The 17472-nt window shown below is 53.0% G+C and overlaps 1 protein-coding gene across 1 annotated transcript in view; it reads left to right on the top strand.

Annotated features, from left to right (window-relative positions):
- The window catches only part of SHISA6 (shisa family member 6), a gene marked incomplete at its 5' end in the record, with an annotated part of 180321 nt that overhangs the window by 1263 nt on the left and 161586 nt on the right, over positions 1-17472 (top strand). The window contains one exon of the mRNA XM_008636359.2: positions 9176-9336. Within this exon, the coding sequence (XP_008634581.2) occupies positions 9176-9336 (161 nt within the window). The remainder of the gene's footprint in view (positions 1-9175; positions 9337-17472) is intronic.

The following is a 17472-nucleotide window of genomic DNA, read 5'->3' as shown; positions in this document are numbered from 1 at the left end:
GTCCCTCCTGCCCCCGGCACTGCCCCCCTGCACCCGGGATCCTCAGCAACCCCCAAGACCCCCCCTGTTCCCCTCCAAGCCTCCCCCAGCTCCCCCTGCACTCCCCGGGGCCAGCCCTGGCCCCCGGCGGGTCCTGCCCTGCCCGGCCCGGCCAGGGAGAAGTTTCGGAAGTGTGGAGGGGATGGATCTGAACCCCCCTGGGTGGTGCCTTCGCCGTGTGGCGCTTGGGGCTGCGTGGGGAAGCGCCGGTGGCAGGCAGAGCTCTGCACGTTCCCTTTTGTATTTGGTTCCCTCTCCAAATCCCGAGAACTCTGCCCTTGCTGGCTGGAGAGGCGGCTCGGTGTCCCCTCGGCAGTGGTGTTGTTCAGCGCTGTAATGACAGGGAACGCTCGGCGTGGCACAGAAAATCCTGCTTCAAAGCAAAAGCTCGGGCGTCTGTGGCAATCCTCCTTTTGGACAAATGCACGTTCTCTCTCGGTTCATATTTATTTTATGATGAAAAAGTCGCTCCAAACGATGAGTGCTGCTTGCGTGCCATGAATCCGAGAGCTGCCTGTGTCTGAACATAAAAATTGGTGAGAGGCTTCTTTAGAAGAACAGTGGTGAGCACCAGGGGGAAAGACTTTAACTCTAGCTGATAATACCTCCTAAAAATTATTTTAATGAAGATTTTTTAATCAAAACTATTGAAATCATTGACCAAATTTCAAAGGCTGAACTTCAGCTGCAATCAAGAGAGACTGGGGGGAGAAATACTAGTTTTTTACGAGGAAAAAGAGATGAGTGACACAGTTTCTATTATTTGGGAAGATGTGTTTTATTTAGACTCCTCCCTGCAGTGAGGACAAACAGTGAGGCTGGTTTACATTTGCTGAGGGTCTGGCCCATGTATTCCATCCCAAATCCCACCTGCCCCTGGTCCCTGCGAGAAAATAACTTCACAGTGTTAAAAACTACACACAACTGTGGAGAGGAAAGGGTCCTGCAAGTGGCTTTGCCGGAAAATCGGCTCTTGTAAGTCTTTTGTTAACTCAGGGATGGTTCCCCAGCTGCCCAGCTCTTCTGGCTTCAAGGCAACTTTGCCTGGGCCTTATCTTCACACTAAATTTGGAAATCTGGGTTGGATGTCCATATGTTACTTCTGCTCCAGCTCCAGCCTGCTGCAGGGTTGGATCCTTCACCCTTGCAAATCAGAGCCAGTGTTGCCAGACTTGTCTGGATTATTCCTGATGTTTTCATTTCTTTGATGCTTGCTTTGCTTTATTTGGATAAGTTCTGGTGAAATGATTCACCTGTGTGTGGAAGTATGAATGGCAGATTGAGTGCTTGGGAAGCTTGACTTCCAGAGCATTTTAAGGAGTTGATTGACTTCTATAATATGGTAGCTGGTAAAAGATTATACCTTTCAGAGCTGTGTTACCTGAACTTGATCAACATCACACGAGGGTTTCAATATTGTGAAGTGCATCTCCTGCATCAGGCTGAACGCTCTCAGTGCTCTAAGCAGAATGTAAATACAAGGAGAGGAATTTGTCTTTGTCTCTGACAGCTGCTGAGGAGTTCCAGGATGAAGGGAAGCAGGATGGGGTCAGATATTTCTGTCTGTTTGAGCTCGTGTCAATTGGAGTGAAGTGTAACACCCAGAATGATTCTCTGTAGTGATGGCGAGTGCATTAAACCTCCTCGGGGAGGAGGAGAGCAGCAGCATGAGCAGAACTTGTTACAGGGGGCTGGAAAAAGCCTCTTGGGACCAGTATCCCACAGCCAGGGAGGATCAGTCAGGACTTCTCTGCGCTCCACCACGAGCAGGATCACACTGGAAATTTTACTTCCTCGTAAATGCTCGCTGAGCAGTGCCGTGCGTGGATGTTATTCCTCTGCTCGTTTCTCACCCAGCTTTTACAGAAAATCCTTATTAACTCACTTAGAAAGAGCATTTTGAGGGAGGCAGGGCTCACGTAATGTCCTTTGATGGAAGGAGGGTTTACAAATTCACAGGAGAGCTGTCACTGTGCCGTGGAAGGGAGGGCTGGCTGTGCACGGAGAGCTGCATGTGCAGCTCCGAGCTGGAATCAGCTCCTGTTTCCAGGCACTGCCACGTCCCTTTAAAGCACAGGCACTGCTGTGATTCTGGGCTCAGCAGCAGCAGTAACTGAGACAGTCGTTTCTAAGAGCAGTTAAGCAGAAGTGCTTTGAAAAGCAGGAGTTGAAATATTCCTATTTTACAGAAACTCTTGTAATGCTTTCAATGGAACTGATTTTTTTCCTAATTATAGGACCTTGCAGCCTGGCCATATAGAGCTGCCTCTTGCTTTGGGGTTACACAGCCAGGACTCGTGCTGGGCTCCAGGTAGAGGCTGGGGCTGATTTCTCAGGATTACACCTGGCAATACTGTGTGTGCTGATGCTCTCTCCTGCATTGGTGAGGATGGTTTGTTTTCATCTCATTGCCAGGGTTGTTTTCTTTCCTTGAGCATTTCTTAAGTGAAATTTAAGAAGTATTTGCTTTACTTTCAGGATGGGGATGAGTTAGGGAATCTTTGAACAGGGAATACCAGCTGGTTCTTTCCAAAGCTGGGTGTGTTTTTCTGTAGCAAGAGGGGGTGACACAGAACGTTGTCATCCCGTGGCCGTGACCCTGCATCCCCACGCTACAGAACATAAATAATTCACAGATGTAGCACAGCCCCATGACCCCTGTTTAGCCTCAGCAGCAGTCGCTGCACTCTCTGCTGAGCTGGGAACGCACAGATTGGAACCTGGGAATGGTCTGCAGCTCGGGATTGAAACATCCCAAGTGCTTCCCACTGGGCAGCCGGAGCCACAGGGACACAGTGGCAGTGCTGCCCCTGGGGCACTGGTGGGAGCCCAGCTGCTCTCCTGGGAAGCAGCAGCGGGGTTTTTCCCAGCAAACCAGCTCTGTATTCTGCTCAAAGGCCTTCTCTGGCCTTGCACGGAGCACATCTGAGGGGTGTGAAAGGGAGAAGGGAAACGGGCTCTGTGTGCCCAGTGCTTCGCTTCACCCTCCTCCCACAGCATCTGTGCTGCTGCAGAGGGAAGATATCTGTGCTCCTCTTCTCTCTGGCCTTTGCATCTCCTGCTGCGTGAGTGATAACTGAGAGCTTTTATAAATGAGCATCCTTTCCCCACGCAGAGACCACAGTTAAACCGATCCATTCCTTGTCATTCCTACTCTGTGGCTCTGAATTCCAGCGGGAGCCAGAGGCAGTGGATCTGTTTGCCCACAGATCCGAGGAGGCTGCTGGTCTGTGTGAGCCTGGCTTGACATGCAGGAGGGTTTCTGTTCCTGCAGGCTGCATCTCCCCACAGCTGCGGGGCCCTGTGCCTGCTGAGGGGTTGCTGAGGGGGAGCTGCTTTCAGGTGGGAAGGTTACGAGGAGTGCCTTTCTCCAGCCCTGCTGTTTGAGATGGGGATCACAGGCAGCTCCTTCAGCTCTGCTCTCTGCTGCTGGAGCCAGACAATCAAACTCCACCCGTCCCCAGGGCAAGGAGGGGGTGCTGTGAGCACACCTGGCCACAGGGATGCTACAGAAGACTTTCTTTCTTGGGTGCTGTTCCTGCTTCCACTCTCTTTCCACTGATGTGTTTTTATGCTCTGCCTTTTTTCACTCTGCTCAGACTCACTCGGGTGCCTTTCAGCTGCTCTTTGCCCTGCTTTGTGGTGTTTAATCCTGATGCTTTCTGAGTCTCTTCTCTGAAGTGCCCTGTCCCTCTCAAAGGCACAGAGTACAGGGCCACAAGCACGGGTCAGACTGGACTGAGATAAACCAGAAAAAGGTGCAGCTGTAAAATCACAGAATCAGGGAATGGATGGGATTGGAAGGAACCTTAAAGATCATCCCGTCCTGCCATGGGCAGGGACACCTTCCACTGGTGACCTCAGAGAAGTTACTTAGAACTAGTTCTGTTTCCAACCAACCCTGCACCCTGCTGGATTTGGGGTAACTCCCAAGCAGGGAGAACACCTGGATCTTGTCCTGTTTGCAGGGTGAATTGTCCAGATCCAGACCCAGCTGGCCAAACCCAGGGCAGGAGTGCATCTGTGTGCATGTACCTGTATAAAATATTTCTCCTTTTGTTTCACTTCCATGGGCTGGGAAAGCTCCAGTCTGGAGCTCTGCTCGTGGTTTGCAGTTTGATAATTGGGGTTTTTTGCCATGTTTTCCTCTCTGAGTGTGTTTTGTGAAGCGATTGACTCTGTGGGAGCTCAGAGGCTGCCTGGCCACTGACTTCCTCTGCATGCTTCTGGGTCTGCTCCTTTCCCTTTGAACTTCTCCCATTATGAGAGGCCAGGCCCAGAAACTGCGCTGCCTCTGCCAAATCATCTCAGTGTCTCTAATTCCCATTTATTTGAGATTTTCCTGCTTGCTAATTAACTTTTTCTATTAGTCCAATTCCATCACAAGGTGTCAAGGGAATCCAGTGTAGCTCTGAACTTCTATTTCTTTTACTTTTGTAATCTCTTATATCCTTAAGTAGCAGTTGATCTCTGCGCCTTTGGAGATCAGATGCCTTTTAAAATTTCTGTTTCACATAAGATCTGAACTTTCTGAGGAAGATGAGATCAGGCTGCTTTTTGCTTGCCTTTGCCCCTGCTCACATGGGCTGGCTGTGTTTCCTTAGATCTGTATGCACCACGTTGCTTGGAGGGCTCAGATGTCTCCTTCCCCAGGCAGATAAACACGGAATTCTTCCACAATAAATGCTGTGCTGTGCTGCAGCTCTCAGCACAACCTCCTTTGTTGTGAGGGCTCTTCAGGGTTAGGGGTCTTCAGAGAGAGTGCAGCTTTCTTCAGTGAGTTCAAAGCCCCTTAACTGTGCTCACAGCAGAGGATTTGGTGTAAAACCAGACCCTTTGTGCACGAACCACGCGCAGCCGTGTGCTCCCAAAGCCGCGTGAGCACTGGTGCTGTCACTGTGTTTGTGCCTGAGGATGCACAGCACAAACAGGAGCAGGGTACAGAGCTGGGCCAGCAGAGCATCGTTCCCACAGCTTCTCATGCCTGGGGAACACCCAGCAAGAGCTGCTGGTTTTATTTTCTCTCCTTTCCGTGATCAGGAGCGGTGCTCTGTTCCTTTTCTGCACAGCTTCCCCAGCACCCCCGATGCCTTTCCTGGGTGCATCTCTTTCCAGTGAGCCTCCCATGTGTTCTGAGAAGAGAAGGGGCTGGAGCTGGGTGGCTGAGGGTGGGAGCAGGGACAGGGAGGGCTTGGGGGCTGCTCCCTCCTGCAGCCAGCCCAAGCCCTGGGGGTACCTGGGGGTACCAACCCCCTCCTGCCCCCAACAGCCTGACCACGGCTCAGGTGCAGGTCCTGCCCTTGCTGGGGACACTTTCTGCTCAGGGTAGCATCTCTCTGCAGAGAAGCATCCCTTAGAAAGGTTCATTTGAAGCTTTTAATTGCCAAATCTTTACGTAACAGTTTGTTTCTCTTCGGGCCTGCTGTGTTCACAGGAACTGGTGTGGCCCACTGTGAGCTCAGTCACTGCTGTAAATTCCTTGCCCACATCACAGCAATAACAAGAGATTATTCAGTTTGGACATCGGTGTGAGGTGTGTGAAGTGGTTGTCATTAGGGCCAGATTAAATTCCAGGAGCTTCCCAAATAATTCTTGTCCTTGGCATTAAGATTTCTCAGGAGACATCTGGTTTTTCCTTGCAGTGTGTGTTTGTAAGAATGAATGTCTCCTCACTTATGCTGGGTGCAAATGCTTCCCTCTTGGAAAGGTGTCCCAATGTTTAGTGTTTTCCCTTCTTAACTCCATGGGTGAATTCACCTGTTCTTGGACACACACACAGAGGCACGGAATCACAGAATCCTGGAATATCCCCAGCTGGAAGGGACCCACAAGGATCATCAGATTCCAGCCCCCTGGCCCTGCACAGACACCCCAACAACCCCACCCTGTGCATCCCCGAGAGCATTGTCCAAACGCTCCTGGAGCTCTGCCGGGCATCCACCACATTTCAGGCAGGTGAGAAACCATTCCCGGTGTTCCTCGCCGGAATTCCTGCTCTGAGGGATGGGCTGCTGCTGCTCCTGGCAGTGCAGAGCCCAATTCTCTCTTTTGCTGACCTGGGACCGGTGCAGCTCTGGCTCTGCTGAGCCCCTGCGCTTCCAAACAAAGCAAGCTCAGCTTCGGCAGAGCCTCCCGGAGGGAGCAGCAGCAGCAATTCCCCGATGGATCAGTTTGCAGTGTGCTCGTGCCATCGATTAACGCCCCATCCTCGTGGAGATAAGACCTGGGCACGGCCAGGGTGATGCCCAGCAGGCAGCAGAGGGGGATCGCTGAGGCCACCTCTGCCCTGCCAGCTGCTGTGTGACACAGCCCGGGGGATGTCCCGGGCACGCAGGACCCGGCTGGCAGGTCCTGGAATGCGGGAGCCTCCCAGAACTGTCCAGCCCCGGGCGTGGTCAGCGTTTGGAGCTTCCCAAGGCTCACAGCAGGTGTGGGGACAGGAGCCGAGCCATGAATAATGCACGGCCGCCCTCTGTGAGAGTGGCTGGTGACCGAAATGCTGTCCCCCGGAGAGAGCCGTCCCTTCCCGGTGAGCTGGCTCCAGGCTGGATAAATCCATCTCCTGGAATAGCTGCCTCTTCCTTTCCGAGTTAGTTACAGAGCATAGGGGAGTCTTTAACCTCGCTTTTTTTTGAAGAAAATGTAGTGAAATCCTGGCTGTGCTGAAGTGGTTGGAGTTCTGCCACCAACTCCATCTCTGCTCTGCTTTTAGCAGCTCCAGCTCAGCCAGGCACTGTTCTTCTCACTGTGCTCTGCCAGACCCATTTGGTCACTCTCCTTCCATCCTTCCCCAAATTCGTAGGTACTCGGAACAGGAAATTCTGTCTTCTAGCACCTGTTTTTAAGGCCTCCATGGGAGGGCATTTTCAGCAGGCCAGTCAGTGAGGTTTTTGTTCCCCCTGTGCTGCTGGAGGCGGGCAGCTCTTCCCAGAGCCTTTCCCATCCAGCATCTACAGACCCCTCTGCTCCAATCTCCTTTCCCACAGGCCACATCCCGGCCTGGTGGAGCTGTCACCAAAGCTCCCTTGTCTTCAGCTGAAGGGATGCCTGTGCCCACACTCAGACTCTCAGTTAGTGTTGGGAATCTGTGGATATCGGGAAAGCGGGACAGTACTTTCCCAGAAAGGCTTTGGGGAGCACAGCACTGCTGCTGTTCCCTCGTGGGAAATTCAGAGAGCAGGTTCAGGTTCTGGGCTGGGTTAGAGGGGCAGGGTGAGCTGCAGCTGCTCCCTCCCAGCCCTGCAGCTTCTTCTTCTTCACTACAAAGCCACATTTTGGGATCAAAGTCTGTCATTTCCCCTTCCAGCACCAGGCCCCAGCTGATGCCCAGCCTTGCTGCCCCACTGCTTCCACCCACCCCCTTGGTTCCTTTGGATTTACACCAAGTCCTTTGGATTTTTCCTTCTGAAAATGGCCGCAGCTCCTTCTTTGCCTTGTGGCCCCTGAGTTCATCCCGCTGGCTTTCTTCCCAAAGTCCTCAGCTTGTCCAGAGTCCCACGAGAGCCTTTCCTGGGAGCAGGACGGGCCTGGGCTGTCCTGCCATGGGACACATCCACAGCTTTCCCTCCCACAGGCCAGTCCAGCACTGTGGAACAGCCTCTGTGCTGGCACTGTGGCTATTGTGGGTTCAGGTGGAACGAAGCCTCAGCGTTGTCACAGAGATGATGCCAGGGAAAGGTGTCACAAATCCTTGTCTGCGGTGCTGCTCCGGCTGCTCCCGCTGCCGCCACGGGGGACACGCTGCAGCCAGGGAGGTTTGTTTCCCTCAGATAAGAGATGTGCTGTCACAGGAAGGTTTCTGGAGTGTCTCATATCCTTGTGCAGGTGATAAGGATGCTGGTGACATCAGTGGGACTAATTGTACCCAAATGGCTGCACACACGGGACCCAAATATTGCAGTGGCTCTGTTCTCTCGGAGCTTTGCAGTGGGCAGTGAGCCAGCTGGACCCAAGGGACTCACACCAACCAAATCCTTCCTCACTTAAGTGGGACTGACCTTCCAACACCTCAGGGCTTTATGGAAATAAACTGCATCCCACCTTTATGGAAATAAACTGGGTCCCACCTTTAGGAAATGAACTGGATCCCACATTTAGGAAATGAACTGGATCCCACATTTATGGAAATAAACTGGATCCCACCTTTAGGAAACGAATTGGGTCCCACCTTTAGGAAATGAACTGGATCCCACACAGTGCCGTGATTGGACTGGCACGGAACGAACCAGCTCCATCGGAGTTGGACTTTCTCCTCCGCCTATAATGTTTTGTCCTGGTGCTTCTGAGCAGTCTTTTTTCCCTCTGTTAGACATGAGGAGGGTGAGGAGTGAGCACTCAGGATCACAGGTTGGGGCTTTAGGCCCACACACAAACCAGCCACGGCAGCTTTGGACACTCGTGTCCAGGTTATCTCATGTATGGCATCACTTTCCTGGGATTTCTTCACTTTGTCTGGGAGTAAAGGTCTCCTCCCTTCCATGTGTCTGGCACCTGAAATCAGTTCCTCGTTGTGAGCAGCAACCAACCCAGAGAGCAGCTCTTGTTGTTACCATCCCTTCAGGATGAAAACCAAAAAGGGCTTCAATTTGTTGTTGGTGAATCTTTTTTTTCTGGCTCATGGTTCTCCTTTAAAAAACTCTCCCAGCACTGCTGGGGTTTGAGCTGTGTGCAGGAAACCCAGGGATTTCGGGATGTGGAGATCACAGTCCTGATGTGAGTCAGTTTTAAAGGAGTTTGGCTTGGGCAGGGCAGTTTTGGTGTCAGTTTTAGGAGGTGCCAGGGCTGTGGCGAGCAGTGGCTCCTGATGGAGGCGGTGCTTTGTGTGCCAGGAGCAGTTTATCTGCCCTGGAGGTGATGGAGAGGTGCCATAACCCTGGGCTGAAGTGGATTAGAGGGAGCAGATGAGAGCCCAAACAACAGCCAGGCAAGCCTGGAACTACTCGCAGCAGACACACGGAAACAAACGGAGCTTTTAAGCCATACTTTTAAATTTTATGATTATTACTATTGTTGCTTTTTTTCCTGTTTATGGTAGAAATCCAGCTGCTCCTGGATTCATGGACTGTGCAAGTACAAACACTGAATTCTAGATGTGTGAAAATACATTGTTTTTCCCCTTTTTTCCCTGTCTCCCCAGGGCTCTGGCTGACATCCTAAGGCAGCAGGGACCAATCCCAATCGGACACTGTGAAAGAGAGACTATCTCGGCCATAGATACCTCCCCCAAAGAAAACACCCCAGTCAGGACCTCCTCCAAAAACCATTACACCCCAGTGCGCACGTCCAAGAGCAACCCAGGTAAGTGCTGCTCCCTCTCTCCCCTCAGAGCTGTGTTAGAAAGCAGCAGAACATCACCCCTACCACAGCAGGCTGTGTAAACCTAAAATTAGGATGGTAAATGGCCTTAAAAGGCAGTCAGGCAGAGCAGGGCCGTGCAGGGATCAGTGGTGATGATTCTTGCTGGTCTCTGCTGAGCAGAGTGCCTCTTCTCTCCAGGCATTTTAAAAATTCATGGCTGCTGAGGTGTTAAGTGCAGGTTGCACCTGGAGCTGGTGTGGAGCTGTGTGTTTCCTGCAAAACACATCTGCTGGGAGGCATCACCGGGCTCCTGCACACAGCAGCTGAGGGGGGAGGATTCCACAGGATTGCAATTCTGGTTCATTCAGGTGAACTCCAGGGATGTGCTGGGATAGTGTGGAAGGTGACCCGAAGGGCATCCCAGGAGCTCAAAGAGCTGCTCCAGGAGCACTGGCCTAGGAATTTAGGGTTTGTTGGGTTGTTTTCAGCTTCTTTTCATAAAAAAAATTGAATTCTTTTGGTCTTGATTTCCCCCGTGGCCCAGGGATTGCAGCCTTTAGCTACAGACATTGTTCTGATTTATTTAATGCTCTATGGATGGGTAATTGTCTTTGTTCAGTGGGGTGTGGCAGATTCACCATCCTTGTTGGGCTGGATGTGTGACTCTCCTCCACAAAGATGTGCCCTCATTCACTCCCAAGCTGCTCAGCTGCACGTGGAAGGTTCTGGTGGCATTTCCTGCCCTGTGTCACCTGGTTTTGCTCGTGGTCCCTGCTGGGGAAGGTTTTGGAGTAAGCCAGTGGGAGCTGTGGGCTCAGCTCAGAGGGAAAGGGCCCTTGGCTGAGGCAGGGCTGGTCTGTGACTCTTTGAAGGGTTTTGGTGCAATGTCCTCACCCTGTGCAGACAGGCCCTGGTGACAGTGTCCTCTGAAGCCTCCCCTGCTGCTGGGAACAAAACACTTTCCCTGAGAACTGAGAAGGATTCCTTTGCTGTCCCATTTTCACCCTGAAGCCAGGGAGCCCTGTGATCTTGTGTGTAAATTTGGGTCTGGGAGATAAAACCTGGGTCTGGAGAACAGCCTTGAGGGGAATTGTGTGGAAGAGGGAGGTGCTTCTGCACATCTGAGCCTTGGATCTGGCTCTGGAGAGGATTTGTGGTTCTGGCCCAGGACAGAAACACGAGGATGAGGGATTCTGCCTGGTGAGCAGAGACAGCCACCATGAGGGGACAGCTCTGACATCAGCCTTAGGGTGACAAGGGAACAGAGAATGAGTCCTGAGGGCTGAGGGAGCTGGGAAAGGGGCTGAGCCTGGAGCAAAGGAGGCTCAGGGGGGACCTTGTGGCTCTGCACAAGTCCCTGACAGGAGGGGGCAGCCGGGGGGGTCGGGCTCTGCTGGCAGGGACCAGGGACAGGAGGAGAGGGAACGGCCTCAGGCTGGGCCAGGGGAGGCTCAGGGGCTCAGGCCTTGGCAGGGGCTGCCCAGGGAGGTTTGGAGTGCCCATCCCTGGAGGTGTCCCAGGAAGGGCTGGAGGTGGCACTGAGTGCTCTGGGCTGGGGACAAGGTGGGCATCAGGCACAGCTTGGACTTGGTGATCTTGGATGCCTTTTCCAGCCTCAATAATCCTGGGATTCTGTGCCATTAATCCTTTCTGAAGACGCTCTGTCTCTTCCCACTGGCGCCCGTTGCTCAGTCAGGGCACACAAATCCAGAAGGAAGGTGCAGAAGGAATTCTCTGCTCACAGCTGAGGGGACCAGCTGGGTGCTGCAAGCCTGGCTTAGGTGTTGTGTTCAGGCACTGGCAAATCTGAGAGGAGATAAATGGGAATGTTTGGAGGGGAATTGCTGACTGCAGAATCCCTGCCTGTTGTCTGTGGGGAGCTGAGGATTCCAAGAGGATTTTAAGACTTCCTAGTGCATAAATGGAGGCACAGAAGGATGCGAGGACCAGAGCACAGAATCGTGACCAAACGGCCTCGTTGCAGAGTGACAGCACCCAGTGAGGAGCTGTTGGTCCTTGCTGAGGGCTGGGACAAGAGATCAAGGCAAAGAGGCTCAGAAGGAAAGGCAGGATGTTAACTGGACCCAGTTTTTGCTTAGGTGATGTTTGGCCAGGCTGTGTGAGGGGGAAGAGCCATCCCAGGCAGGAATCCAGCAAAAGGAGATATTCCCAAAGCCAGGCATAAAGGAGAGGACTCCCAGCTCAGCCTCCCTCCCTGGCAGTGCAGGGCACTGGTCCTGCTGCCTCGGGGCAGCCAGCTGGACCGAACCCTCACCAGCCCCTGCCAGAGCTGGGAAGGGAGAATTTGCCCAAAAGAACTTGTTCCTGGCTCAGCTGTGGCCAGCATTAACAGGCAGATCGTGGCAGACAGAAAGCTGATCCCTGACAGATCACGAGCTCATAAAACAGCTTTACAGGCAATGCTTTCTTGTAATGTTTTCCTGTAATGTTTTATGGTCAGCGCAGGGCAATGCTCTGTGGGGTCTGTACCCGGTTACTGAGCTAAACTCCAGATTGTTGTTGGGATTAGGAAATTGTACAAGTGGATGTAAAACCCTAAATCTAAAATCTGATGGACTAAAATCTTATAGATGGGAAAAAGTAAAACTTGTGAAACAAGTATGTAGCCTAGCTTGTTAAATAGAATAAAGCTGGCCAGCCCTGGTGGGGAGTAGAAAATCACCAGTATTTGTTTTCTGGGGAGAAGGGGAGGAAAAAAAATAAAAAAAAAAAGAAGGAAATAGGGACAGCTGGAGGAAAAAGAGGCAGTAATACGGAACAGCAGGATCCAGGCAAGGCACTGCTCACTGGCGCTGCAAATTGGCTCAAGGAGCCCACAGCTGCAGGGTGTCCTTGCAGGGCTGGTGGCTGTGGCCTGGCTGAGGAGCCCAGAGGAGGAGAGGTTAAGCAGCCAGTGGGGATTGTCCTCGCTGCACAGCGGCTGATTGAGCTGTGTTTGTTTGACTTGGAACTTTTGTTTCCAAACTTGTAACTGGAAGGGTGCCCCTAAGTCCTGCTAAATAAACCTTGGCTTCGTTTTTCCATTAGGCTGGGCTGGTGTCAGTGAGCAGGATGATTGTGGGTGACAGTGACAAATGGAGGTGGGCTGAGCCAGAGGCTGCGGAGTCCTGGCAGAGCAGCCGAGGGCAGGCTGGGGAGGAGTCCATCTCCCACCTGCCAGCTGCTGCTGCAGAATCCCAGAATCCCAGAATCCCAGATGGGTTCGGGTTGGGAAGGATCTTACAAACCTCCTGTCCCACCCCCTACCATGGGCAGGGACACCTCCCACTGTCCCAGGCTGCTCCAAGCCCCAATGTCCAGCCTGGCCTTGGACACTGCCAGGGATCCAGGGGCAGCCACAGCTGCTCTGGGAATTCTATTCCAGGGCCTGCCCACCCTCACAGGGAGGAATTCTTTCCTTATACATCCAATCTAAAACTACCCTCTTTCAGCTTAAGACCATTCCCCCTTGTCCTGTCGCTCCACCCCTTGTAAACAGTCTCTCTCCATCTTTCCTGTAGCTCCCTTCAGGTCCTGGAAGGTCACAACGAGGTCACCCCAAATCTTCTCTTCTCCAGGCTGAGCACCCTCAGCTCTCCCAGCCTGCAAATGTTTTTGAAGGCCTTCTGGCTTTCAAAATGCTTGAAATATTCCTGGCCTTCAAGGGATACTGGAAGGCCTTTTGGAACTGAGATGGTACCCCTGATCTCCCCCAGGAGCAGGAGGCCAGGAGAGCAATGAGAAGACTCCTTTTGTTGGAGGAAAGACTCCAGCCTGGATTTATATTCTGTTGGCCTCTTCGCTCTCAGAATATCCAATTGCCTCCCCAAGGGAATGCGCTGGTCTGGACCCAGCTCCAGAGCTTCCAGGGAAGGGCTGCCCACAGGGAGAGATTTCCCCAGAGTTAAAATCTGCTCTTCACCTGTGCTGGGGACAGGGGGACTTGCAGGTGTGAAGAGCAGCTCATTGCCAGGATCACCACTTGGAATGCAGCAAACAACGCAGGCCAGCGCTCTGATTAGCCTGATCTATCTGGGGAAGGCTTTAATAAGCCGTTTGAGTCAGGATGTTCCAGAGATGGATGCATTCAAAGTGCTGCTTTCAGCAGTGCCTCGCACCCAGAGGCACATTCGGAGCTTGTTCTGAATGTGCACAAATGCAGGAGAGGCCTTTAATCTTTATGGAAATGGCAGAAAACCAGCCAAACCCTGGCACAGCAGCGTGGGGAGCACTTCCACCCCAGCATCACATCGGGAGGGGGTCTCTGAGCTCCCCACGGGCTCAGCAGGGCTCTGGCCCTTTCCTAAAGCCCAGGGATCCAGGTTCCCTGCAGGTTATCAATGCCTTCCCCTACAGCCCAGGGATCCAGGTTCTCTGCAGGTTATCAATGCCTTCCCCTAAAGCCTGGGGATCCAGGTTCTCTGCAGGTTATCAATGCCTTCCCCTAAAGCCTGGGGATCCAGGTTCTCTGCAGGTTATCAATGCCTTCCCCTAAAGCCTGGGGATCCAGGTTCTCTGCAGGTTATCAATGCCTTCCCCTAAAGCCCAGGGGATCCAGGTTCTCTGCAGGTTATCAATGCCTTCCCCTAAAGCCCAGGGGATCCAGGTTCTCTGCAGGTTATCAATGCCTTCCCCTAAAGCCCAGGGATCCAGGTTCTCTGCAGGTTATCAATGCCTTCCCCTAAAGCCCAGGGATCCAGGTTCTCTGCAGGTTATCAATGCCTTCCCCTAAAGCCCAGGGATCCAGGTTCTCTGCAGGTTATCAATGCCTTCCCCGCATCCATCCTTCCCCCTTTCCCCTCTCTCCCATGCCCCAGATCAGCTGGGCTCTGCTTCCTTTCTTCCTTCATGGAATTAGCGAGCTTCTCCCCCAGATCCCCAGCAATTATTGGAATTAATTTGCCGAGGATCAGTGCAGGGATGTGTGTGGAGGGCGTTCCAGTCCCCGCTGCTCGCAGTTTGTGTTGTCATTTACAGCTGTTCAGGGGAACACAAAGCAGGTGTAAAACCATCCCCCGGTCGTTTCCCAGCCCCTGCGCTCTGTTGTGAGAAACTACTTAAGGTGCAGGTGGGTGAGGAATTAGGGAAACCATCTGGAAAACACCCAGAGTGCTCCAGGAACGGGGCTTTGCTTTTCTCCACGCTCCTCTTGCCATTCCCTGACATTTGAAAAGAAAGGAGCAGGACCAGCGATGAAACCTTGAGGATTTGTAGGAGCTGAGGCAAGTCAGTGCCACTCCATCTGCTTTTCCTGCCGGCATATCCCACGTCATGGAAGGCCCCAGTGCCTTCCCTCCCAGGAAAATCCCCAAAGGGTTAATGATGCATTTTCTGAGCCACTCGAAAATGTCAGAGTTGCTGTCTCAGAACATTCCGAGGGAAGAGTTACTTGGTGTCCTGGCACCTGGAATATCATTGCCAAGGGGAGGATCAGTCCAGAGTGGTGAGAGCTGGGTGCTGCTGGGGTGGGGGAGCTGAGAGGACACCAGCTGCTCTGTTCTGTGGGGTGGAGGATTTAGGATCCTCACTATGGACACCAGCTGCTCTGTTCTGTGGGGTGGAGGATTTAGGATCCTCACTATGGACACCAGCTGCTCTGTTCTGTGGGGTGGAGGATTTAGGATCCTCACTATGGACACCAGCTGCTCTGTTCTGTGGGGTGGAGGATTTAGGATCCTCACTATGGACACCAGCTGCTCTGTTCTGTGGGGTGGAGGATTTAGGATCCTCACTTCCACCCTGGATGCACAGAGATGCTCCTCCTGCATCTCCACAAGGCTCCTTCAGTCCTGTGTGCTCAGCCAGAGCTTGGAAAGCAGCTTCCAACGGGCGCTGGGAAGCAAAACCTGTGTCCCAAACAGCTTTAGAACCCAGAAACACGGGAGAAGGGAGGGGTTGGAAAGCCAGGAGAAGGAGCTAGAGTGCAAACAGCTTAATTGCCCTCGTCCAAATGGATCTGTTAAACTGCTGAATATTTCTTTGCTTATCTTTTCTGCTTTGGACGTCCAACCCCCCTCTTCCATGGCTGCCAGAGGCTGGGGGATGTTCAGTTGTGAGAGGTTTGGCTGCCCAGGAGCACTGCCCCTGGTCCCAGAGCCTCCTCCTCCCCCCAGCCACACCTGTGCCTCACTGCCTGCTGCCTCTGGATGTTGGTTTGTTCTGCTCTCCTGAGCCTTTTACTGAGCTGGAAAGCAGAATAAACCAGTATTTTAGGGTAGTCTGTGTGAAAGAACCTCTGGGAAAACCCTGCCCCACTAACAAGACACAGGAGACAACAAAATATCCCTAGTGCAAATTTATTTGCCAGCAAACTTGGTGGGGACTGAAAAGCAGCAACTTCTGCAGTCGTTCCTTGTGTCTCACGCCCAAACATCTCCCGTGGCTGATGTCAGGGGTTTGTGTGTTACAGCAGCTAACGAGTGACACAGCTGAAAAAAAGATTCAAAAAATAAATCAGGAAGTCTGGCTGTTGTGGGGAAACAAAGGAGGAGGAGGAAGAGGAGGAGGAGGAGGAGGAGGAGGGTGTGAGTGTGCACACTCAGGGAGGGTAATGACACTCGCAGGATCCACGCAGCCACGACTCAGCAGCAGCATCCAGAGCCCCGGGATAAGGAGCAGGTGCCTGCTCCAAGTGTTTTTGTGGAATGTCGCATTCCTTGGGCAGAGTGCAGGCCCGGAGCCACGGGGCCAGCGGGTGCTTCTCAGCCGGGCGGTGCCTGCAAACTGGGGGTTACTATGGCAACAGCTTTTTAAAAATTTTTATTTTTTAAGCCGGACTAATGGAAGTTGGGAGCAGGAGGGAGGGCTGAGCTGACAGATTTACTTTGAAACAAAACCTCCCCGTGGGACTCGGCCTGCTGAGAGCTCCACACCGAACTCGGGGATAACGTGGGAGTGCGCTGGAGCAGGATTGCCTGGCACGGTGCTCCGGTGGAGAAGAGGCATCGAGGTGGAAAAAGTCAGGGAACCCTATGCAGGATGTACCCAACACGTTGGAGGGACTGAGGGGCTCTGGGGATGCTCTGAGTGATGCCCAAAATGCTCCAGAGCAGCTCCCAGGCCCTCCTGCACTCGGCTGGGAGCACCAGGCCTGATTCCCAGAGCCAGGGATTGGCACCAACGCATCCCAGAATGGTTTGGATGGGAAGGGACCTTAAAGCCCATCCAGTGCCCCCCCATGCCATGGGCAGGGACACCTTCCACTGTCCCAGGCTGCTCCCAGCCCCAGTGTCCAGCCTGGCCTTGGGCACTGCCAGGGATCCAGGGGCAGCCACAGCTGCTCTGGGCACCCTGTGCCAGGGCCTGCCCACCCTCCCAGGGAGAATTTCATCCTGGTATCCAATCTAAATCTCTCCTCTTTTAGTTTAAAACCATTTCCCCTTGTCCTACCACTGTCTGCCTGGTATTTGTAACAGCTGCTGGGTTTAAGAGCAAATCCTGGGGCTGATGGGATAATGTGAGCCTGGGAAGTGGGATGGATGGATGGATGGATGGATGGATGGATGCAGGAGTCACAGGAACACTGACAAGGAGCAGTGGGATGGAGTCAGGGAGGATGGAGACTCCGTGTGTGTAGGAGGTCCAGCCTGATCCATCTGGCTGCTTTCCCAGTTCCTGGATCTGTACAGTGGGGTTGGGAATGGCAGAGCAGTGCTGTTCTCAAAACACACAGAAGCAGAAATGGGAACAGTTTTGGACCATAACACCTAAAAGGGGAAGGTCAGGTCCTGTCCTGTCCTGCCACACTTCCCAAGCTCCAGCTTCCCAGGAGCTTGAGTCAGACCAATGTCCCTTCTGCTGATGGAACTGAGGGCTCCATCCCCTCCGTCTGCCATGGCCACTCCTCTCTCCTCGCTGGAGCTCTCCCATTCCTCCATCAGCTGCTTTAGCTCGTTCACCAGGAGGTGAAATGATGACATGTAGGAGTGCAATCAGGAGCAAGGCTGAGAGGGGTGGCCCTGCTCAGATTGGTACCCCAGAGCTGAGTCCCTCTGACCTGAGTAGGGCTTTTAGAGGTTGCCTGTGAGAAAGTCCACAGGGAGCCCCTGTTTAGATGCTCTGGGAATTTGGTGTCCAGGTGGCAGACTGAGTCTCAGCATCTTCAAGGCTCCAGGATCTGTGAGATGTGGCCTGAGG

Source organism: Corvus brachyrhynchos, unplaced genomic scaffold, assembly GCF_000691975.1.
Source record: "Corvus brachyrhynchos isolate BGI_N302 unplaced genomic scaffold, ASM69197v1 scaffold236, whole genome shotgun sequence".
Classification (NCBI taxonomy): domain Eukaryota; kingdom Metazoa; phylum Chordata; class Aves; order Passeriformes; family Corvidae; genus Corvus; species Corvus brachyrhynchos.
This window is presented reverse-complemented; position numbering and strand designations above follow the sequence as displayed.